The following is a 24,397-nucleotide window of genomic DNA, read 5'->3' on the forward strand; positions in this document are numbered from 1 at the left end:
TTTGTTTGAGTCTTAAAACATCTGGTCACCCTAACATAAAAAAATCTATAATTTATACAATAAATTAAAGCAAATACTGTGTGAATCAGGACAGAACATTGCAGAAGCACAGTAATCTTCAAGAAGAGAACTGGCACCATATTAAACCCTCTCCTTTCAGTCCATAAAGACTTTCATTTCCTGAAAAAGTGGACAGCAGTTCATATGAAACACCTCCATTTAAACCTTTCTGGTCCTAAAAACTTTGTTCATCAATATAAAGAATGTGGCTGAACCGGTCAGCATAACGGGCTGAATTAGTGTGTATCTCAGGTTGTTTTTAATTGTGTGAGGTGAAATGAATCAGAACAGTCGCTGTAATTACACACCCTGAACAACAGATTCACTTCATTTACTGTAGATCTGAAAAACAGCCTGGATATTAGATTATGGAATTAGATTACATAGGAGACCTCATGGCGCCAAAACCCTGAGCTAATTTACCTACAGACTTCTTAATTTTTGTATTCTAAGATTATTATGAGTGGTCCTGATTAAAGGACATTATTAAACAAGACAAACATTAATTTCATGAGGCAGATACTGGTTTGAGAGCGAAAATGATTGACCGTTTACTGTTTGATTGGAAAATATTAAATCAGAATGACCCAGACAGACCCCAGCGATTGACCCAGACTGACTGAAGTGATTGACCCAGACTGATTCGGAGCCCAGAAGGAAGCAGAAGGAGGTGAATGGTAAAGGGAACTCAACACTGACAGAATAGGAGACCTGGAAGTGGAGGATGATGGTCCAGATCAGACCCAGGGTCAGCTTTGGGTTTCCGTCGGCGATGTCGTCATTCCTGATGTTTACCAGCTTGACCTGTGATTTTCAGAGAAAAACAATTCAATTATTATAATTAGAAGTCAAGTTTAATCTGAGAGACTGCTCTACAGATTACTAGTGAGAAAGTAAAAGTTTTGCTGAAAGAAAATGCTTAAAAAAAATACATAAAAAATTATAATAAATATATAACATGATGAATAGAATACTATATATATATGTATATATTTGGCCAAAATGTGATTTGCCATTTTAATTTAACTATTTATATTTATTTATAATAATCTAATAATAATAATCTCTTGCTCTACATCTGAACAGTAATGACATTTGTTGATAATTATATTGATTATAAAAGTATATGATATTTATAGATAATCATTATATTTATAGACGAAAACAGCCATAGTCATGAAGTGGCCTCCACAGATTCCACACCTTAATTTAGTATTATAGAGGTAGTATGGGATTGCCTGGACAGAGAAAAAAAAAGAATAAATACTCGTACTAAAAACTGTCTTTTGCTAGCAGGAGTCATTTTATTCTGAAAACAGTGGTTTGTTTTTCTTAATTTTGTGTACATATTTCTTTTACTATCAGTTTACATCTTAATGCAGAAACCAGTCTTATATCTGGAAGATTATTAAAACTTTGGTAATCCCAAAACTATTCGGGGATAAAAACTTTTGCACATAATATATATATATATATATATAATATCGTAGCTGTATGATAAGGCTGTATATTGTCACTGGTGGGACACTAATGGCCCGTTTCCACTGAGTGGTACGGTACGGTTCGGTTTGGTTTGGTACGCTTTTGTGGCCGTTTCCACTGTCAAAAAGCGTACCGAACCGAACCGTACCGTACCACTTTTTCGGCACCCTTTCGAAAGGGTACGAAAGACGAGAAAGGGTACCAAAAGGCGGAGCTAGACGCGCAGCTGAACGCTATTGGTTTACAGAGATACGTCATTCGCCTACGCAACAAGCCAGAATGAAAACAAAAAACCCGCCATGTTTGAAATACACAGCCGACGAGCCGAGACATTACAGCGGAATGATTTATACATATAATAACGAGCCATGGTCGACCTGGGCTCAAACAAACCTTGTCGTCGTCTTGATAAACAGCCACAAAGGCAAGAAGAAGAGCAGATTTACCCTGTGCCCCGTAGTTTTTTACGAGGCAGTCTGAGGCGCGAGCGGTTTCGCTTTCTTGCTAGCGTTCGCGCGCGTCTCTAACATTATATCTGAAATAACAAACTTCTTGAGCTGATGATAATTACCTGCGCTTGATTATTGATGTGCTTTTAAAACCCGATCCTGTCAGACACTGACAAACGCGAGAGTGAAGCGTGAAGAAACAAAGGAGAAGCCGGAAAAAAGGAGCACATTATTTTTTCAGCAAACATGAACAAAATGCCATGTATAACTAACTTGTTATCTTCACATTTTGGACTAATATGAACTCAGATTGACGGAATTACTGTCTAAACAGAGGCTACATGTGCTGCGGAAGATTACAGACACAGATGAGAGGTTTTAACTGACTAGGCTATAATTTGTATTGTTTTGAACCTAAATACGGACGAAAATGTCTGCTGTGTGTATTTCTTCTGTAGTTGGTAACATTTCGGAGACTGTAAGGGGCTGTATGCGTCTATATATGTTCATTTATTTAGTTATTTAATATAATTACAGACGTTACAGTAGGCTGTTTCGCACTATCATTGATCTGCAGTTATAATCAACTCATGTTCATAGAAAAATTACTAATAAACATTTCTACACAAGCATTTATGTGTATGAAGCATCTGTTTTGTGAGAAGTGCTTCTCATATGATATGTAAGTGACCTGTACAGCTTTATTGTAGACATTTCCTCGAGTGAGAATGACGTCGACTGAAACTGTCTGTCATACACCACGCCCACCAAAAGGGTACCCTTGTTAGTGGAAACGCAAGCCTGATAAAGGTGACCCGTACCAAACCGAACCAAACCGTACCGTACCGGTCAGTGGAAACGAGCCATAAGGCACGCTTCCCACGAGCGCCAATATACAGCCACATCGCACTGCTACAAGTGTGATATTGTGTTTATACAACAGTTCGACGGCATAATCGTGTATATAAAAAAGAAAATCAAACACGGAGAGTCTAAAAATCCTTTTGTACAAGGAACTACTTTCTTCAGCCATTCATTCACATCTACAGCTGAAACCGTTGCTACTTCACAAACATCACTTTAGAGCTAGTGTTTGAATGATTCTCTAGCGTAATGTCTAAAGTGATGACAAAACAGGTGATTTTGCTCACATTTTAGGATTATAAGGCTGAACAGCATGAAATGCCACCAGTCTAGAGACATTTCCAAGTATTTCTCTGTTGCAATCGGGACATCACAATAATTAACCTCGAAAAAGTCAAAGCAAAGCAAACATTACCAGATTACTGTTGGGTTTGCGATAAAGAAAAACGCTAAACACATGCGGGCATTTCTTCTTTCTTTTACTATCTCTAGTCTAGTCTGCAGTAATGAAAACAGGAGACTCAGAAACAAACAGATGACCAACAAAAAAGTAACTCAGGGTTATACAAAGAGTGGCCAACACAAAATACATACATTCCTGATATCCGAGTCCCATCTCACACTCAACACACTACAATTACTATGGTATAAATACAGCACTACAATATACAGAAGAGAGAGATCGACTTAGAATGTCACTAACAAGTTTAATATTGATTTGATCAGCTGTAGTTTGAAATTAAGCTGAGTTTTTTTTTCCTCTAAGGGCTTATTATGTGGTCTCTGTTGCCATCTTGTGGATGGACAACATCAATAATCTTTGCTCTGATCAGTATGACAGGTTAAAGGATGCCGACGTGCTGTATCTCCAAAATTATGAATATTTAAAATAGGCACTTTCCTTATAAATAAATTGCATAGTTTTTCAAACTTTTTTCACCTTTTTTTTTTGGGAGTATGCTGTTGTATTTTGTACTGTCTGTATTTTGTACTGTCTGGAGCCAGCAGCTCAGCTTTTCACAATAAAGCTTTTTTTCAGCTTTTGACAATAAAAGTGATTTGATTTGATTTGATACATTCTCGACTAAAAAAGCTTCAAAAGTATATTGTGTTGTCCAACAGCTGCAATATTTGTCAAACTGTAGTGGGTTTATTGATCTGCTGTCACTCTATGAGGGCGGAGTAATACACAAGGGTGAGGAGGCTGAACGAGTACCGTTATTATGGGAATATTGCACGGCTATCAGCCAATTCATCTTGAGAACCAGACAGAACTGTTGTATATATAATATATGTATATATATATATATATATATATATATATATATATATATATATATATATATATATATATATATATAATATATATATATATATATATATATATATATATATATACACACACAAAGTTGTATATATATATACTGTTGTATATATATACATATATATATATATATATACAAAGATATATCTAAATATAAATATATATATATATATATATATATATATATATATATATATATATATATATATATATATATATATAGGGATTGACTACATATTATCTGGGTTGCTTTTTATAAGGTTTTGATGGTCAGTTTTTTGGGGATGTATTCCCAGAAAACATAAGGGAGCAGTTTGGACATTCTGCTAAACGTCCTCAGATGCTAAAAATGCACAGGTCTGGAAACAAAAGAGTTTGAGTAAAATGAGTACAAAAGTATCATTTGGAAAGGTCTCGTACCTGCCGGTGTCTGAGGAAATCCAGCGCTATCTGCACATTCTGCAGTTTGTGGAATCGCATGCGTCCTCTCTCACGAGGCTGAGGAGACAAACACACACACACAGCACTTTACACACACACCACACTGATGAGATTGAGCCACGTCCTCCAGAACCAGGAGGAACTTCTGTTGAAGGCCAGAAAGAATGAGGAATGAAAGTGTGGAGAACAACACAGGCTCATTGAAAATACATGCTTCAACGTACATTTGACCGCAGTTTGTAGGTAAAGTGAACACTAGGGGACAGTAAGACGACAAGTACTTTTGTGTTTTTTCACACTAATGATATTTAGAGAGACATTATTGACGCAGTTTTTCGCAGAATATCAAATAAACACTTAAAGCTGTCTATGATTTGAAATAAAATGTTTGTGTCACCTATCTATCTCCAAATGGACACTTTTCTGGCATGATCAGTTTGCATGTAGCTCATTTTGTACAGTGTTGTGCTGCAGAGTGCTTGACTTCAAGTCCGGTGAAGCAAGCTTCTACAAAAGAGAGAAAACCAATGTAAAATGAAGGTAAACCTATGTGGCAGTGAACTTTTGTCTTATGTCTGCTTCTGAAAGCACTATTGGTTGGGTTTTGCTCAGTGGTTCACTAGCTGATCTGTACGACAAGCTCTGCCTTCTCCAGGACTTCGCAAAAGATTCAGATTAGCAAAAATGAAGACAGCACCCTCTAGTGGATTTGTCATCTGAAACGTGCAACAAAACTTACCCAGAGCAACGTATTTTAGGCTTCGCAATAATGTACCCTGAAGCACGTATTTACAGTGAGCCTTACACATAACATTGACAATGCAAACACATTACATATTACAAATACATTAAAGACTCCATGAAATCAAAACCGAGTTCTAAAATTAGTTTTAAAGTTCTAAAATTAAATAAACAACCCAAATCTACATTACTTGAATATGCACGTCATGATTTTGCCGAGTACGATGTGATCTTGAATTAACATCTATGTTGATCCTGGAACATCATTTTTGTTGGAAAATATAATCCATACCTATTCCCTACTGCTAAACCCAACCATATCTGTAAATTATTCCCAAAATCAGAGGGGGATAATAGTTGGATAACAATCATGTAGACGTGCATAAACCTAACCGTAAGCCTAAACTTAACATAAACTGTAAACGAATCCCTTCATTTTGATTGGCTGACTGAAAAGCTGTTCCAGGATCAACATAGACGTTAATCCAGGAACATACTTTATGGGACAATTAGGTTGGTGACTTGGATATATCCCAGACCAACCTGCTGTTTCAGAAGTAACACGCAGAAAATGCAAGCCATTTTGTGCGGTCTTTAAGATTATGTGACAGAAATAATGCTGTTGTGGCTTTAAGAATATTTAGTGGAATCAATTATTGTAAATGAATGCATTACAGAAAACAAATTTACTACATAGCAAGCTTCAGACTAAGGCCCTTTACACACGAACATGAGTCATTTCAAGTTTTGGCTGTTCGTTCATAAACGCAGGTGACTGAAACCTGAATCTTTTTGAAAACTCCAGCCAGGCTGAAGATTATCCAAAACTCTGGCTACAGTGTGGTCGTGTGGACACTACAACCGGAGTTTTCGCCTCATGATATCAGTGTGAGCGCTGTTCGGTGCTTTCTGATTGGCCAACACGGCTGGATTTACACCAAACGTGGAAGACGCGATTGAGGCTAATTCCCCACGTTCGGGTTGTTGCTAGAAGGGATACAGCTGTGGCCGGAAGTTAACAAGAATTGTTTATATTATATATTCAATTACCCATTAATTGTATTTTATTAACGTCTACCCCTATCCCAACCCTAAACCCAACCCTCACAGTAATGCAAAAACAGTAATTATACGGAGTATTATTCATATTATTTTTTAAATTACCCATTAAAATGTATTTTATTAACGTCTATCCCTATCCTAACACTAAACACTCACAGTAATGTAATAAATATGAATTATTGTTGTACAGTGTAAAAAAAGTTATGCTGTATTGATGTGAGTAGCTGTATGCCATTTATAGACTTTATCGCAAACGTGTCGAATATTTCCGTGTTGTTCGCACCGCAAGAATGTAATCCGCCTCAGTTCTCATGTTTGCATTCATTTGTATGTGCACACATTTGGTGTGAACTCAGTATAAAAGGCTTTTATCGCCACCTGTTGGTTCGGAGTGCTCTTAACATGCATCACAATATGTATTTATCTGCATAGGGATTTCTTTTAAAACAAAGGCAGGATAACTTTAAGGCCCTTTACGCATGAACATGAGTAATTTCAAAACCACATTTTTTTTCTATGGAGTTTTGGTTGTTTGGTTGTCACATAAAAACGCAGGTGACTGAAACCGAAACTTCATGAAAACTTCCGCCAGGCTGTAGATTTTCCAAAACTCTGGCTACAGTGTGGTCATGTGGACTCTACAACCACAGTGTTCACCTCATGACATCAGTGTGCATGCTGTTTTGTGCTTTCTGAATGGCCAACACGGCTGTGTTTACACCAATCGTGGAAGTCGCGATTGAGGCTAATTCCCCACATTTGCGGAAAACATGGGTTGTTGCTAGAAGGGATACAGCTGCGGCCGGAAATTAACGAGAATTATTTATATTATATATTCAATTATACATTAATTGTATTTTATTAACGTCTACACCTACCCCTACCCTAACACTAAACACTCACAGTAATGTAATAAATATGAATTATTGTTGTACATTATAACATTAGTTATGCTGTATTGATGTGAGTAGCTGTATGCCATCTATAGACTTTACGCAAATACTTAACTCCACGTTTGGTGTAAACTCAGCATAAAAGGCTTTAATCGCCACCTGTTGGTTCGGAGTGCTCTTAACATGCATCACAATGTGTTTTTATCTGAACAGAGATTTTTTAATGCATATATTTGTCCATAATAACTGTGAATTTCTTTAACAGTCAAGGTACAGCAGATTTCATTTGCATTATCTTTCACACACCCAAACTATGAGGTTCAGATAGACGATGTTATAAAGAGAAACAGCATCAGTCATGCGCAAACTGCCAGAATTATAAGACCCCGATATACTGTATACTTCAGGTCAAAGTGAAGAGTGAACTGCTCTGAGGTCAGTTTAATGCAAAAGCAGTCAAAAAAAAAAGAAGCTTGTTATTATTTACTTTCCAGAAATGTTTAGTCTGAATAGTTAACTGCTATTGGTTAATGATGATTACATAATAGGTAGGTGTGGTTTCTTTTATTTAATCTTGTGGTTCATTGATTTAGTCTGCTGAGATCAACGAGTTAAAATAGAGCTGATGTATAACACTGTAAAAAATGCAGGGTTTCACATAATTCATTCATTTTGACCCAACCCAAATCGATTGTTAACTTAACACTTTTAACATTTTGGACTAAACATAAAAAAAAATTAAGTCGTCCCAATGAAATCTCAAGAATTGTGTTGTTTTAGCTCATTTTAATTAAGTAGTTAAATTATATATATATATATGTTTTGGAGTGCATTGCAACTGAAGTTTAATTATAATTGAGGTGAAACTGACATTTAATTACCATGTTTAGTCATGTAAAGCTAATATCACTACAGAATTATTATTATGTAAAGTGCTGAAATGCTACGTTTGGCAAATAAGTTCAAATACACTTTAAAATATTCCATATTTCATGATTTATTATGGTTGTGAATTGCATTATGGGATGTTGATCTCAGCTTAGTTGACTTTTGATAAGAAAAATTGAACTGTGCATTTTCTCAAAGTTACTATCAGTAAAGTTTAAGTGGTTTGAAACAATACATTGTGTAAGAAATAATATAGAGATATAAAAGTCTGTATAATAACAGAAAAAGTACTGGCAGTTTATTACTAGGTTTTTTAATTGAATATACAACACCAACCCAGACAATCTTTTACTTTAAACCATAAAAAATGTCAATAAAAGTATTCAAAGTAAACTTTTCAGCACTAAAAGTTGTTGCAGGAAAGCGCAAGAACCATAATGCAATAAAAAAGCATAAATAAATAATAATAATCATTTTAAAAATCATGAATCACAAAATAAGGAAAGATGTTCATTTAGCAACACAGGCTCATTTTGAAAATGTAGCCCTGCGGACATTTCTGGAGACAGGCGGAGGTGTGTATGGCTACATTTCATTTTTTTTTAAACGAACGCTGCGGGGCGGAGTGACGCCGTTCCTTTTCGCGCTTACCAGCTGACCGACCGCTTACCTCCATATGGACGGCATTACAGCTGCAACCAGTTTGTTCCGTTAGTGCGCCATGTAGTCGGCGGATTTGACATGCAGAGAGGAGTTGACCACGAAGACGGGGGTTCGAGTCCGGTGAAGAGCGGTTCCAGAAAGCAGGTAAGACAAAAACAGAATCCAAAATCTAAATGTGGAAAAATCTGAAAACGTGGTAAAAATCAGACGAGGGCTTTTTGAAATTGAAATTTGAAATTTGAAATTTTGAAACGTGTTGGTTGGGTTTAGGGAAGGGGGTGGCCGGGTGAATTGGGGAGGGTGGGTCAGCCGATCGTTCGCTCAGTCAGTCAGAAAGTCTGTCAAAAAGTGAGTCGACAGCGGCCTCTGGTGGGTTTACGCGAGAACAGCAGAGACGAATGACACCCGCGAGGGAAATTTGAAATCTCAAAAAGCGTACACGGCGACCTCTGGCGGATTCGCGAAAACATAAGATGCAGAAAAAGTGCCGCCGGGATGTATTGCGTGGCCTCCAGAAACGTCCGTGGAGGTACGTTTTCAGAATGAGCCTGGGTTGTCATTTATAGATATTTTTACTACAGTGTCAATTTGATCTGATGCTTTCTTCAAGAAAAAATAGCACATATGATACAGACAAAATGTAAAAATAAAGTATTCAATCTACTCCGATTTACTGCAATGTTGCAGTCTAATAATAATATACATGTAATATATTATTAATATGTTATTAGCAATAGTTTAATGTACATGTAATACATTTACCAAACATATCAAACTTCTACTGGTCATACAACAAACTTTCATCTTAGAAATGCAGCGAAAGGAAAAAGTATTTGTGTATGTGAATGAATACAGGATGAATGGAAGTCAATGGAATCAGTGTGACTGAAACAGTAGAAAAAATGTTATGTTGGATTTCTTTTTACTCTTAAGTATTGCAAATAACAAAAAAATAACTTTGCTGTGAGTATATCGGGGTCTTCAACGTCAATAAAACAAGCCTACTACTGTATATATCTAGATGTTTGGACTAGAATCAAAAACACTTGAAATAACAAATGCATTTCATACACTGCAAATAAAAATGCAGGGTTCCAAACAATTCATTCATGTTGTCCCAACTCAAATCGATTAAGTAAACTTAACAAATTTAAGAGGAATGAACATAAAACAAATAATTTGTCTCAAAAATCTCAAGAATTGAGTTGTTTCAGCTGTTTTAAACAAGCAGTTTGAACAAGCATCACGTTTTTTGAGAGTAACCTTGAAACACATCAGCCTGAAATCAATAACTTGGACTCTTAGAGGAGCAAGAAAATGAAAGAAAGACTACACTGTAAAAAAATATCAGTATGTTGTGACTTAAAGGTGCTTTCAGTTTATTTACGGTTGTGAATTGCATTATGGGGCAACCCAGGCTCATTCTGAAAACGTAGTCCCGTGGACGTTTCTGGAGACTGCGAATTATGTAGCCAGAGGTACATATGGCTGCATTTTGTTTTTTAAGTGAACGCTACGTGGCGGTGTGATGCCGTTCCTTTTCGCTCTTACCGGCTGACCGCTTACGTCCGTGTGGAGGGCTTTCCCGCCGCAATCAGTTTGTCCAGTTAGCTCGTCAGCGGTCTTGAGACGCAGAGAGGAGCAGACCACGACGACGACCGGGTTCGAGTCCGTGAAAGAGCGGTTCCAGAAATCAGGTAAGACTAAAACAGAATCCAAAAAAATAAAGTGTTTTTCTTATTCTGGACGACTTTTGTAAATTGTTTGTTGGATTTAGGGAAGTAAGCGGGTGGGCGGGTCAATCGGTAAAACTGGTTGGGTTTAGGGAAGGAGGAGAGTGGGTCTGTCGATTACCCGGTCGCCCGGTCAATCATTCAGTCAGACAGACAGACGGTCGTTCGACAGCGCCCTCTGGTGGGTTTACGCATAAACAGCGCGGGCGCGAACGGCACTCAGCAAGAGACGTTTGAGATGCAAAAAAGCGCGCACAGCGGCCTCTCGCGGATTCGCAAAAACAAAACTGCAAAAATACTTTCCTCCCGGGACGTATTTCGCGGTCTCCAGAAACATCCACTGGACTACGTTTTCAGAATGAGCCTGGGTTGTTATGGGATGTTGATCTCTGCTCTGTCGACTTTTGATGTTGAAAATTCAACTCTACAGTTGAACAAAGTGATTTTTATTGACATTTTGATAGTTTGAGATACTATAATGTATAGGAAATAATATAGAGAGAGAAATAAGTGTGTAAAATAACAGAAAATGTACTGGCAGTTCATTATAAGGCTTTTGTAGCGTAATATACAACCCCAACCAATACAATATATCACTTTTAACTATTACAAATGTTCATAAAAGTCACTTTTTTGAACTTTCCAACGTTAAAAGTTGCTGGAAGAAAGATCAAACTCCCATAACGCAATTCACAAGCATAAATAAATGGGGAAAATCAAAAATTGAATCACAAAATACAGAAAACTGCTAATTTAGGGATATTTTTTCACAGTGTACAAGATGACTGGCGGACGTGTGAGCATGCGCAGGTCTGCCACAGCGAGTGACCCATGCCAATGAAGCGTCCGCATCAATCACTCACCAACCGCACGCTCCGCACAACGTCCCGCTCCCTCGGCTTCAGCCAGAAACAGAAGAGCAAACAGAGAAATCAGCAGAGAGATGGAGAGTCAGAGGAAATGGAGAGAGCAGAGAAACAGCCCCAGAGAGAAGCTCATGACCAGTGTTGGGTAACTTACTTCAAAAATATACTATAACACAGTAAAAAGAAATATCTGTTAATGAACAGTTCCCGTATTTTGTGACTCACAAGTGTTTTCCCTGTATTTACAATTGTGAATTGCATTATGGGATGTTGATCTCTGCTCTGTCGACTTTTGATGTTGAAAATTCAACTCTACAGTTTAACAAAGTGACTTTTATTGACAGTTTAGTAGGTTGAAATAATATGATGTATAAGGAATAATATATAGAGAAATGAGTGTGTAAAGGAACAGAAAATGCACTGGGTGTTTATTACAAGGTTTTTGCAGTGTAATATACAGTACAAGACCAACCCAGACAATATATCACTTTAAACTATTATAAATGTTCATAAAAGTCACTTTTTAGATCTTTTCAAGATTAAAAGCTGTTAGAAGAAAGATCAAGCTCCCATAATGCAATTCACAAGCATAAATAAATGGGGGAAAATTAAAACATGAATCACAAAATACTGAAAACTGCTCATTTTTAAAGATATCCTTTACAGCGTGTTTCAATTACTTTTCTAATTACGTCATCTGAAAATAAATGTAGTTATTTAGTTACTTAAATAGTAATCCACAAACAGTTGAAGTCAAAATTATTATCAATACTGTTAAACTTGAATTCTTTTAAAAATATTTCCCAAGTGTTTTTTTAATTGTGAGACTCAATTTCGAAAACTAATTTCTAATAACTGATTTCTTTTGTCTGTCATGATGACAGTCCATAATATTTGACTAGATATTAAAGTTGAATTTAAGTAAAATTTATTTAAATGCTTGACTAGGTTAATTAGTTTAGCAAGTCATTTGAAAAAAAAAATACTATTAATAATACAATCTAATACTATTGACCTTAAAATTGCTTTTAACAAAATTAAATTAAATAAAAAATTAAATACTTTTATTCCAGCCAAACTAAAACAAATAAGACGTTCCCAAGAAGACAGGAATATTATAGGAAATACTGTGAAAATGTCCTTGGTCTGTTTAAAATAATTTGGGAAACATTTGAAAAAGAATACAAAAAATGCACAGGAGGGCTCATAATATTGACGTCGACTGAAAATCTCAATGTGTTTACAACATAAATTAAAAGCTCTTAATTCTTTCAATTTGGGTCAAAATTACATTTTAGTTTTGTTTAAAAAAATAACACTTAAAATTGAAAATATATATATCAAAACACAAAACATTTCAATTTAATGACACCATATTTCATATCCAGTATTTAACGGCTTGAATTTAAATGTCATTGCTTCTGAAGCTAAATAAAGCCTCAGTTTTGAGTTGAAAATGCAGAAATACAGTATATATACATATTCTGAATTTATACCTTATATTGTTATGAACTAACTTCTCAATTATTTTCTGATAAGCAGTTATTTTGATAAATGTCATTTAGTTAAAACTAAATTATTCTCCAAATATACAGTGCACCCGTGTGCAACGTGTGTGGCATGACATCACTTTGTTGCAGAGACGCCAATGCCGGCAAAGTGGAACACGGAGGCAGCTTGAAGCGGACAGCGCGAGTATGTCTGAAGTCTGGAGGTATTATAAAGTTGATGACGACGACATTGCCATAGCAAACGGTGAGATATGCAAACTTGGGATTGCAAGAAGTGGAAAGGAAACGGCAACATTTAACTCAACAAACCTAATGAGGCACCTTAAAAACAAACCTCACAGAAGTGCTCTGTTAACAGAATTGTTAAATGTTAAAATAAGGTGAATTACATAAAAAACATGGAACATCCTGCATCTGTTTCTTCGCTCTTCTTTATTCTTTTTTTATGTATTATAGAAGTAACGGATCGGGTTTCGGTACTCAAAATCAAATGACTCAGACTCGGACTCAAGGGCAAAAAAAACCTTATCAGGACATCCCTAATTTATACCCAATATATAGGCAATGATATTTGGTGCATTCAAATATAACAGTTTTGTTAAACAATCATATCCATAAATTTTTTTAAATAATATATATATATATATCGGTTAAAAATAAAAATAAAAGACATTTTATTTAATTTTTTTTACATTATTATTAATTTTTCACATGTATATTTAATTTTATTTCACTTTTTTAACATGTAAATTTGGGTGTACTCATTTTTAGACTGTGAAGGTTTTTTTTTTTGTCAGCTTAGTTCCAGTTTTGGCTTTAGTACTGATTAATCTAATGCACATACACAACTATAATATTGTAATTTAAACTATAAATAGGAATTTAAAAGAGAGATCTGTGAGGTGTGTACTCATTCATGCTGAACACTGTATGTATTTACAGTTGAAGTCAGAATTATCAGCAAATTAAATTATTCATTTGTTTTCCAAATAATATTTACAGAGCAAGGAAATGTTCACAGTATGTCTGATACTATTTTGTCTTCTGGAGAAAGTCTTATTTGTTTTATTTCGGCTAGAATAAAAGCAGTTTTAAATTTTTATGAACCATTTTAAGTCAAAATTATTAGCCCCTTTAAGCATTTTTTCAGTCTACAGAACAAACCATTGTTATACAATAGCTTGCCTAATTACCCTAAGTTACCTAATTGCTTAGTTAACCTAATTAACCTAGTTAAGCCTTTAAATGTCACTTTAAGCTGTATAGAAGTGTCTTGAAAAATATCTAGTCAAATATTATTTACTGTCATCATGCCAAAGATAAAATAAATCAGTTATTAGAGATGAGTTATTAAAACTATTATGTTTAGAAATGTGTTGGAAGAATCTTCGTTAAGTGAAGTTTAAATGTTAAACTAATTTCGAGAGGAGCATGTGCTCATAATTGACCCAGCTGGTCCACATTAGCTAATCATGATCCTCCAATCAAAGGATCCCAAGTCACTATATATATCCTCATTTCCTCTCTACAACTATCTTCGTCTGGAAGAAACCCCCCTCCTCCCCTTCTTCCACCTTTATCAAGAATGGGTGGCACGGTGGCCTAATGACTAGCACGTTTGCCTCACAGCAAGAATACCAATGGCGTTGGGTCTTCACTAGGCCATCTGGTGATTCTGTGCAGAGTTTGCATGTTCTCCGTGTGGGTTTCCCCCAGGTTCCCCCGTTTCCTCCCACCATGCAAATGTGCTCTATATTATTGATAAAATAAGCCTAAATCTTTTTCTAATGTCTTACTCTCAGGAAGTTCACCTTGGCCTCAGCAGCGGGGGAGTTTCAGATCGACCTGAGCTCAGTCTCCCCTCGCCCTGTGAAAGGAGGGAGCCCTGGGCTCGAGGATACCTTGAGCTCAGGGCTCTCTCCCGGGACAGCACGCCAAACAAGCTATGTATAAATCGTGAGCTAAGTGTGAACTCTTGAAACAGAAATTGGGCAAAAAATTAACAGGGGGGATAATAATTCAGGGGGTCTAATAATTCTGACTTCAACTGTATATACTTATGTAACTTCTATTTGTTTAATATAAGTAACCAACCAACTGTAATTAAATTACCAAAAAACTTTAGGTCAATCTCTTGTTTAAATTTTTTTTCAGCAGAAAACTAATTTAATTACAGTAACTAATTACACCCAACGCTGATCATGTCTCAGTTACAGCCAAGAAACAAAGCAGTTTGATGGGGTTATGTCAGGAATTAGGCTTGGAATATCTGAACCCAGTGCTTTGGGTGTGATTCAACAAAACGCCTTTCCAATTTGAAGACACAGTCCAGGGCAGGTTTGGATTTGTCTGAAGGTTGGAGGTTTGACGTGGGATTAGAGACCATCTGAGTTTGTTAGTTAGTTAACACTCACCAGCGTCTCTCCAGAGAGGACCTCCAGGAGGGAGATCAGGTTATGTCCATCTCTGAGATCTTCGTACAGGTCATTCACGTGACGCTGAGTCTGAGGATGGAGAAAAAGCAGACGTCAGTCCAGGAGTTTCACAATAAAAGTCTCTGCCAAAGAAATGTCAGGGTTTTTTTTCCAAACCTGATTCTAAAGATTTGATTGGCCAATCTAAGCACTGCAGTTACAAAAAAATAACTTTGCTCTGAGTAAATCAGGGATAGTTAACCGAAAAATTAAAATTCTGTCCATTACTCAGCTTTCACTATTTTAAAACCTATTTCACTTCTATCTTCTGTTAAACAGAAAAGGAGATATTTTGAAGAATGCAGGAAAACTTTAACCATTGACTTCCATAGGAAAAACCAATACTAAGGAAGTCAATGGTTACAGGTTTTCAGCATTCTTCAAAATATCTTCTTTTGTGTTAAAAAAAATCTGAACCATTTCAAATAGGTAAATAAAACAAGGTTAATATAATGTTACAGTATTTGTGACACTGTAAATCCAAAATAAAAGTCCCTAAAATTAGAAGAAGCATGCTTAATTAAAACTTTCAATCTTGTCTGTTTATCTTTCAACAATTTTCTCTTTCAGTCACAAGATCTCTCTCTAGACAGTCATGATGCTGCATAAAGATTAAAAAAAAAAAAAAAAAAAAAAAAAAATATATATATATATATATATATATATATATATAATGACCACGAACAAAATGTGTAAACAGCAAAAACAGTAATAACAGTAGTTATTTACTCTGGTAAAATGGTATTCCTTTCACTGGTCTGAACACTATCTGATGTTTCATGCACAACAATAACTCAACCGGTGTTCAATAAGGTAAATTCAGACTGAACTCGAACATTTTCAGTAATGTTTTGTCATAAATTTTGTCTTTAAAATGTGATGAATGTACTGAAAGCCACTTTTCTACGTTGTTACGTATTGATATATTTTAAAATGTTTGCTGTAAAACTTTCATTTGCAGACTTTTTGAAACAGAATGTGAATTAAAGTAGCATTTCTGGACAAGAACTATTACTGTAACACTACATTTGTTTTGTAAAGTAACGGTAATTTACTTGAGTATATTGGATACTTTCCCCACCTTCACCTTAAACTGAAATAAATAAACCAAAAATCGAATAGATCTTTGAACTTTTTCTGTCAAAACATTAGAGTTCACCGAATAATGAAAATTTAACATTTATTCACCGTCCTCCTGCAGTTACACATTTAAGTGGATTGAACATAAAACAAATAAGTTGTCCCCCCACAAAACACTTATAATTGTGTTACTTCAACTCATTTTAAATCAGTAGTTTGAACAAGCAGCAAAAGTCATTTTTTTGAGTGTGTGTGTGTGCGTGTGTGCGTGTGTGTGTGTGTGTGTGTGTGTGTGTGTGTGTGTGTGTGTGGTGTGTGTGTGTGTGTGTGTGTGTGTGTGTGCGTGCGTGTGTGCGTGTGTGTGTGTGTGTGTGTCTTGTTAAGATGAAAAAGCAACACAGAATTTGCACTTTGCTCAGCAAAAACAGGACAGGGCAATGCATTGCTGCAGGCAGGAGAGCAGCACACCTGCCTCACGTCAGAAATACATGATTTACTGAGTGACAGGGTGTAAATTAAATTCTGATGTTCTGATTTTACTTTCTTTTTTTTTGACAAAGATATATCCAAATATATTAAACCTCATTAGGTAAGATCTCTGGATAATAATATGCAATTTTTTCATCCAGTGATTGAAAGACAAACAGGGTTTCCTCAGGTATTTATCATGCAGCTCATGCACCCATCATGCATTGCTGCAAAACGATGAACTCTTTATTAATTTATTATTAATTTAATATTATATATTATTTGATATATGATTAATTTACTACAAACTATTTATTTATTTATACTGTTAACGATTTTGTCAATTACACAGTATTTAACTGTAATATGAACTGTATTTTTACTGTAGGACAGTTATGCAGTATGTTACTGTATTTTAAAGTCGCACTGTGAACATTACTGTATATTTTACAGTACAGATATACATACAATTCTGTAAATACTCATACAGCAAGATAAATGGTGCTACATGTGTAAATACAGTATTTTGGGGGTTGATTTACAGTAAGTTACTGGCAAATTGCTGCCAGGTCTCTATTGTAGATTCTACAGGAAATTTTTAACAGTGTACTATAGACACATGATGATACAGAGAGGGATAAAAAGTATCTGTTATAATAAAATTAATTCAGTCATTTTAACTTGAAAGCACTTTTGAAATGAATGTTACAATGGCGGGACTAGCTTTCTTGTCATTAAAACCAGCTTATTAGAGCAGCTTCTGTACCTATACACGATTTAAAGAAGACCGAAAGTAGACACTTTGGGATTTAGATGTGTGTTTAAATCTCTTATTTAGACATCCCAATGTTGACACAGTTATGAGAGCGAACAGATGGTGCTTCATGCAGCAAATACATGATGAAGATCTGGGTTTCGTTTTGCTGTACTCTGTAAGATCACGATTAAGCATGTTGTAACTGAGCTTAAAATTAAATGATATATACGATTAAGCTACAATGTATAGAAAACTATATAAAAAAAAATATAGCACAAATCTTACAGAGATTACTTTTTACAATAAAGGAAATATTTATTAAATTGATAATATAACAATGACATGAAATAAAAGAAAACAAAAAAAAAACAATGGATTTGCACATGAAAAGGGAATAAAAATGAATGCAGAATATTAAACAAAGCAGAAAATGTAGAAGTTTGAACTGCTTTCGTGTTGTTAGATGTTGAAAATTGTATTTAAGTAGAGATCCAATTGTTTAAAAGTCATAAAATGGGGTTTATAGTTAGTATATTTTCATTTATATGCAGTTGAAGTCAGAATTAATCGCCCTTCTGTATATTTTTTCCCCAATTTCTGTTTAACGGAAAAATATTTTTTTCAGCACATTCATAATCATAATAGTTTTAATAACTCATTTCTAATAACTGATTTCTTTTATCTTTGCCATGATGACAGTAAATAATATTTGACCAGATATTTTTCTAGATACTAGTATTCAGCTTAAAGTGACATTTAAGGCTTAACTAGGTTAATTAGGCATGTTAGGGTAATTAGCCAGGTCATTGTATAACGATGGTTTGTTCTGTAGACAATCGAAACCAATATTGCTCAAGGGGGCTAATAATATTAACATTAAAATGGTTTAAAAAAATAAAAACTGCTTTTATTCTAGCCAAAATAAAACAAATGAGATTTTCTCCAGAAGAAAAAATATTATAGGAAATACTGTGAAAAATTCCTTGATCTGTTAAACATAATTTGGGAAATATTTGAAAAAGAAAAACAAATTCACAGGTGAGCTAATCATTTTGACTTCAACTGTATTTACGTTTATTTACTGCATTTGAAATCCATTCTGCATTCTTCATCAGACATACAGCAGAAGAAACCTCCAGAGGAATACTGTACATGCGTGAAGAGAGCAGAGCATGCTGGGACACGCTGACAGATGGACATACCTCAGACCTCCAGTGCTGGAGCAGCCAATCAGTGAAGAGAACAGCAGGACAGAGTGACCAATGGAGGAATGGGGATTAGAAATGGAAGAAAGATATGAAGGCTACAATGAAGGACCTCATTAAAGGGACAGTTCACCCAATATATATATATATATATATACATATATATATTATTATATTATATTATTTACTCATCATTTACTCACACTTAAGTTTTTCTAAATGCTTTTGTATTCCTTCTGTTCAACATATTCTGGAAGATATTCTGAAGAATGTTGGAAAGTATATTTATACAACAATTCAGTTTGGTTCTCGAATCTGATTGGCTGATAGTCGTGTGATATTCTGCAAAAACAGCACTCATACAGCCTTTGCACCCTTGTGTATTACTCCACCCACATAGAGTGCAACTATGCAGTTCATTTACAAGGACAGTGCCTATTTTAAATATTTATAATTTAGATATAATTTAGATTCAGCACATTGGCTGCCATCAGCCTGTCATACTGAGCAGAGCAAAGATGGTTGACGTTTCGCCACAAGATGGCGACAGAGACGGCATAATAAACCCTAGGGTCGAAAAGCCCAGCGTAATTTCAAACTACAGCTTGTCAAATCATTATAAAACAGATAAGTAACATTCATCGATCTCTCTCTTTTGTATTTTCTAGTACTGTATTTATACCATAGTAATCTGGCAGTGTTTGCGTTAATTATTGAGATATACTGATTGCAACAGAGAAATACTCTGGGAAATCTCTGTGGACTGATGGCAATTCATGCCTTTTATACTTATAATCTTAAAATGTGAGCAAAATCACCTGTTTTGCCATCATTATAGACATTACGCTAGAGAATCATTCAAACACTACATCTAAAGTGACGTTGGTGAAGTAGCAATCCTTTCTGCTGTTCTGACGTCAGCTGCAGATGTGAATGAATGGTGGAAGAAAGTAGTTCCTCATACAAAAAGATTTTTGAGACCCTCTGTGTTTGATTTTCTTATTTATATACATAATTAGGCTGTTGAACGGTTGTTTAAATGCAATATCACACTCATAGCAGCGCAATGTGGCTGTATATCGTCACTGCTGATATATTGCTACTCGTGTGATATTGCTCATATATATGTCAACCTTCTTCAGTATATCTTCCTTTATGTTCGAGAAGAAAAACCAAACAGGTTTGGAACAAGTAGTAGATGAGGAAATGATGACTGAATTTTCATTTTTGGGTGAACTGGCCCTTTAAGAGCATTATGTTTTAAGAACTGATGTGGAAAGTACAGCAGTTATTAGTCTTATGCTGAGTTCAGACTACATATCGACCATATTTTGGCACAGTCTGATTAAAATAATGTCATTGTAGTTCATAAATGGCATCAGGGTACATTAATTAAAAAAGAAACAACATTTCTTTTACTCGATAGAGGCATGTTTGTCATCTTTATCTCTGACAGGAGCACAGAAGCTCTTTTGTACAGAGTTTTCAAACATAATGAAATTATCAAATGTATAATTATTAGGACAGATTTGTGTCCTCTAACCGGATGTCTTTCTTTTCTTGAGCTTTTCTTACAATAAGACAGTCAGATTCATAACAATAATTGTTTGTTTATACACTGTAAAAATATCTGTTAATGAACAGTTTCCGTATTTTGTGATTCACAAGAGTTTTCCTTTACAGTTGTGAATTGCATTATGGGATGTTGATCTCTGCTCTGCCGACTTTTGATGTTGAAAATTCAACTCTACAGTTTAACAAAATGACTTTTATTGACATTTTAAAATAGTCATAGAGATAATATAATGTATAAGAAATATTAGATAAAGAAAAAAGTCTGTAAAATAACAGAAAATGCACTGGCAGTTTATTACAAGGTATTTGTAGCGTAATATACAACACCAAGCCATACAATATATCACTTTAAACTATTAAAATGTTCATAAAAGTCCCTTTTTCAAACTTTTCAAGGTTAAAAGTTGCTGGAAAAAAAGATCAAACTCCCATATCGCAATTCACAAGCATAAATAAATGGGGGAAAACAAATAATAAAATCATGAAACACTAAATATGGAAAACTGCTAATTTACCGATATTATTATGCTTATGATTCTGTTGGTTAGTTAAAGCTCCACCTTCTGTTTGACATCAGGAGGCCAAGTGCAGTCTGATAGGTTTCTTCATACAAACAATTTAGGATTCAAAATAGGGCGTCACGATATTGAAAAAATCTAACATTGCGATATTTTTGTTATTCTGCGATATGTATTGCCAGCAATTTCACCAGATTACTTGAATCTCTCTATTTGGAAAGAACTGATTATTTCAGATTGATTGGGGTGATTACGCGGAGAAGTTCATCTGCATAAAATCTTATAAACAATCTACAAACATGAATAAATCTAAAACTACTGAAATAAACTGTTTTATCAAGGTTTTTCTTAGTATAACAGTATTCAGGTACAGTAATTGAATAATAAACATAAAAATAATTCAATAAAATTAATCGTTATTAAAGTTACAAACTGTACAAATTCTTAAGAATTCTTTAAAAAATATTGTGCAGTCACAGGCCTCAAAACAAATGTAAATGTTGCACATTGCATAACATTGCATATCCTGCGATGTGACTACTGCAAACAATCACATTGTGATATCGATGCTTAATAGATATATTGTGCAGCCCTAATTCAAAGTGCAAAATATGACACAATAACATAGGCTAAAAATACTGTGTAATCTGAACCCAGCTTTAGAAACGTAAGAAGGCTGTTAATGAAGTAGAACATGAAATACTTTCATGATGTTCAAATGATGATCAAAATACACTATTTTATAATACAATTTTATAAAAAAAATTATGATATTTAGCGGAAAGTCCAGACAAACATAGTCATCCTATTAACCAAACACTACAAATTCATCACTGGATTTTTGTAGGATTCAGCTGTCTGGAGATTCTGCCAAAAAACTTAAATTGGCTTTCACAAAACAAAACCAAAAGAAATAATAAAATAAAATAAAATAAAATAAAATAAAATAAAATAAAATAAAATAAAATAAATTAAAATAAAATAAAATAAAATAAAATAAAATAAAATAAAATAAAATAAAATAAAATAAAATAAAATAAAATAAAATAAAATAAAATAAAATAAAATAGTGGTTCAGGATCATATGAGGGTTAATAAAATATTAAATAAATTTAGTTATTCCTCCATCCTTTACAACTTTATAATTAGAATTTTTATACCAAATTATAATTTAACCAAATAATATGTTAAATAAGTCATATATATGAAAGTCTTAAAGATAAAGGGCTCTATTTTAACAATCTAGGCACAAAGTCTAAAGCGCAGGGTGCAAAAGCATTAAGGGTGTGTCCGAATCCACTTTTGCTATTTTAAGGACAGAAAAACACGCTCTGCGCCACAGCACAGGGTCTAACAGGGTTGTGCTTATTCTCTTAATGAGTTGTAGGTGTGTTTTGAGGACGTTTTATCTCCCATTCCCTTTAAGAGTTAGTTGCGTTGCACCATGGTGCATTTGCTATTTACATGGAGGACTTTGTAAGTGGAAAAACTGAACGCTTCACTGGCAAGAAAACAGTTAAACAGACCATCTGCAGTGCGAGGATAAGGATAAAGAATAAGGCTCCTCCAATCAGCCTCTTTACTTTCATTTTCTCTTTCTCACTTTTGTGGGTAAGGAAACAGTGTTGTAGGCTACGCACAGACATCCATTTGCCTACATAAATAATTTTGTTTGTTATGCGTGAAGATTTGTTTCAAAACTATTTCTAAACTCAGTTCTAATAGTTATATAGTTACATCCAAACACACATGCTATGCTCCATATGGTCCAAAACCTGACACGTGGACAAATCTAAGCTTGTTTTTAATAAAACAAATATAAATATGCATACAATAAATAATACTAATAATGATAACACTATACAAAAGCAAATTGGCATGAATAAACAAAAAAAAAAAAGCCCCCCTGAGATGAAGAAGGCATAAAGGCAATGGTTTTTCTATTTATATATGAAGTAATAATTTTTGTAATATCTTATTCCTTTAATTCGTTTTCATTTGTAAAGATATTTGCGTATTGCTGTACATCCAGCATGTTTTAGGAAATGTGTAAGCAAGGCACACAACTCTGCGCTGCGCTGAACTTTAGACCTGCTTTCTATTTTAGTTCCTCATAATAGCAATGCGCCAACAATGTGCCTTAACACACCTCTTTTCTAGACCGAAATACCCATGAATCTACAAAGTGGCACAAACGGATTTGCTATTTAAACAATGTGGTGGGGAAAACCTGAAAATTAAGGTTGCATTGGTCTGAAAACCAACACGTTGGGGCAAACACATCTTGCGCCGGGTGTATGATAGGGCTCAAAGTCATATTCCTTTTTTAACTATTAAAGGTTATACTATTTATTTTATTATTCGGTTATATTGCTTTTAATATGTTTTTATTATTATTGCATTATTTTTAATAGGTTATTATATTTTATATTATTTTGAGGTAAATATAATTGACCTCAAAATGATAATATAATAATACAAACTAATTCTATATACTACATCCATAACATACAACATCAATATTGAGAATGAATTCTTCTTTAGAAAATTAAACAATAGGAAGCAACTGCAACCACAAGATTTGAAAGTTTAAACCTTAAACCTTCAGTCAAGAGTTTAAACGCTTGTGAAGTCGTCTAACTTTAAGTGTTAGTTCAGGACAGTGAAATGAAGCCTCTAATCTTTCACAATCACCATCATAAAGTGTAAAGACGGGACGAAGCCATTAACAAAAAGAAGGCAGTGGATATACTGAGCCAGTAGAGGTCGCTATCGATGCAGATATGAGATCAGTTCATTTCCCTCAACAGCATATATTTTCCCTCAGTACATTAGTCTATTTTACTCATCAACACCAAATAAATATTAGGTCACACTTTATTTTGATAGTCTGTTTGTTGAATTTAAGTTACACTGCAATTAATTCTCATTAGATTATAAGACTGTTGGGGTTAGGGTTAGTGTGAGTTGACATGTACTTCCAAAGTTTCTAATAGTCAGTTAAATGTCTGCTGAATGTCTGTATCAACAAATATTAAGCAGACAGTCTACTAATACTCAAATGGACCATCAAAATAAAGCGTTACCAAATATTAAACAGTCTATTACATCACAATCAATGACCTTCTGCTAAAAATGTATTATATTGCAGTCTGCCTGACAGTCATATGCTGGCAACACAGAGACCAACATCTGGATGGCACACTGTAATAAGTCTTGTTTTTACTGTCTAAACGCAGGTATTCATCAATTATCCGTCTTTCTTCTCACAGGCGCTCATCTCAATCAGCACAAAGCAATATCAGTGTCTAATAACAGCTGATGACTGAAACAAACCACAGAG

At 34.6% G+C, this 24,397-nt stretch overlaps 1 protein-coding gene across 1 annotated transcript in view; it reads right to left on the reverse strand.

Annotated features, from left to right (window-relative positions):
* plecb (plectin b) overlaps positions 1-24,397 on the reverse strand; it is a 184,410-nt gene that overhangs the window by 94,546 nt on the left and 65,467 nt on the right. The window contains exons 3-5 of the mRNA XM_056476117.1: positions 15,392-15,481; positions 4,600-4,677; positions 772-864 (exon numbers count right to left, since the gene is read on the reverse strand). Of these exons, the coding sequence (XP_056332092.1) occupies positions 772-864; positions 4,600-4,677; positions 15,392-15,481 (261 nt within the window). The remainder of the gene's footprint in view (positions 1-771; positions 865-4,599; positions 4,678-15,391; positions 15,482-24,397) is intronic.

This window comes from Danio aesculapii, chromosome 16, assembly GCF_903798145.1.
Source record: "Danio aesculapii chromosome 16, fDanAes4.1, whole genome shotgun sequence".
Lineage (NCBI taxonomy): Eukaryota > Metazoa > Chordata > Actinopteri > Cypriniformes > Danionidae > Danio > Danio aesculapii.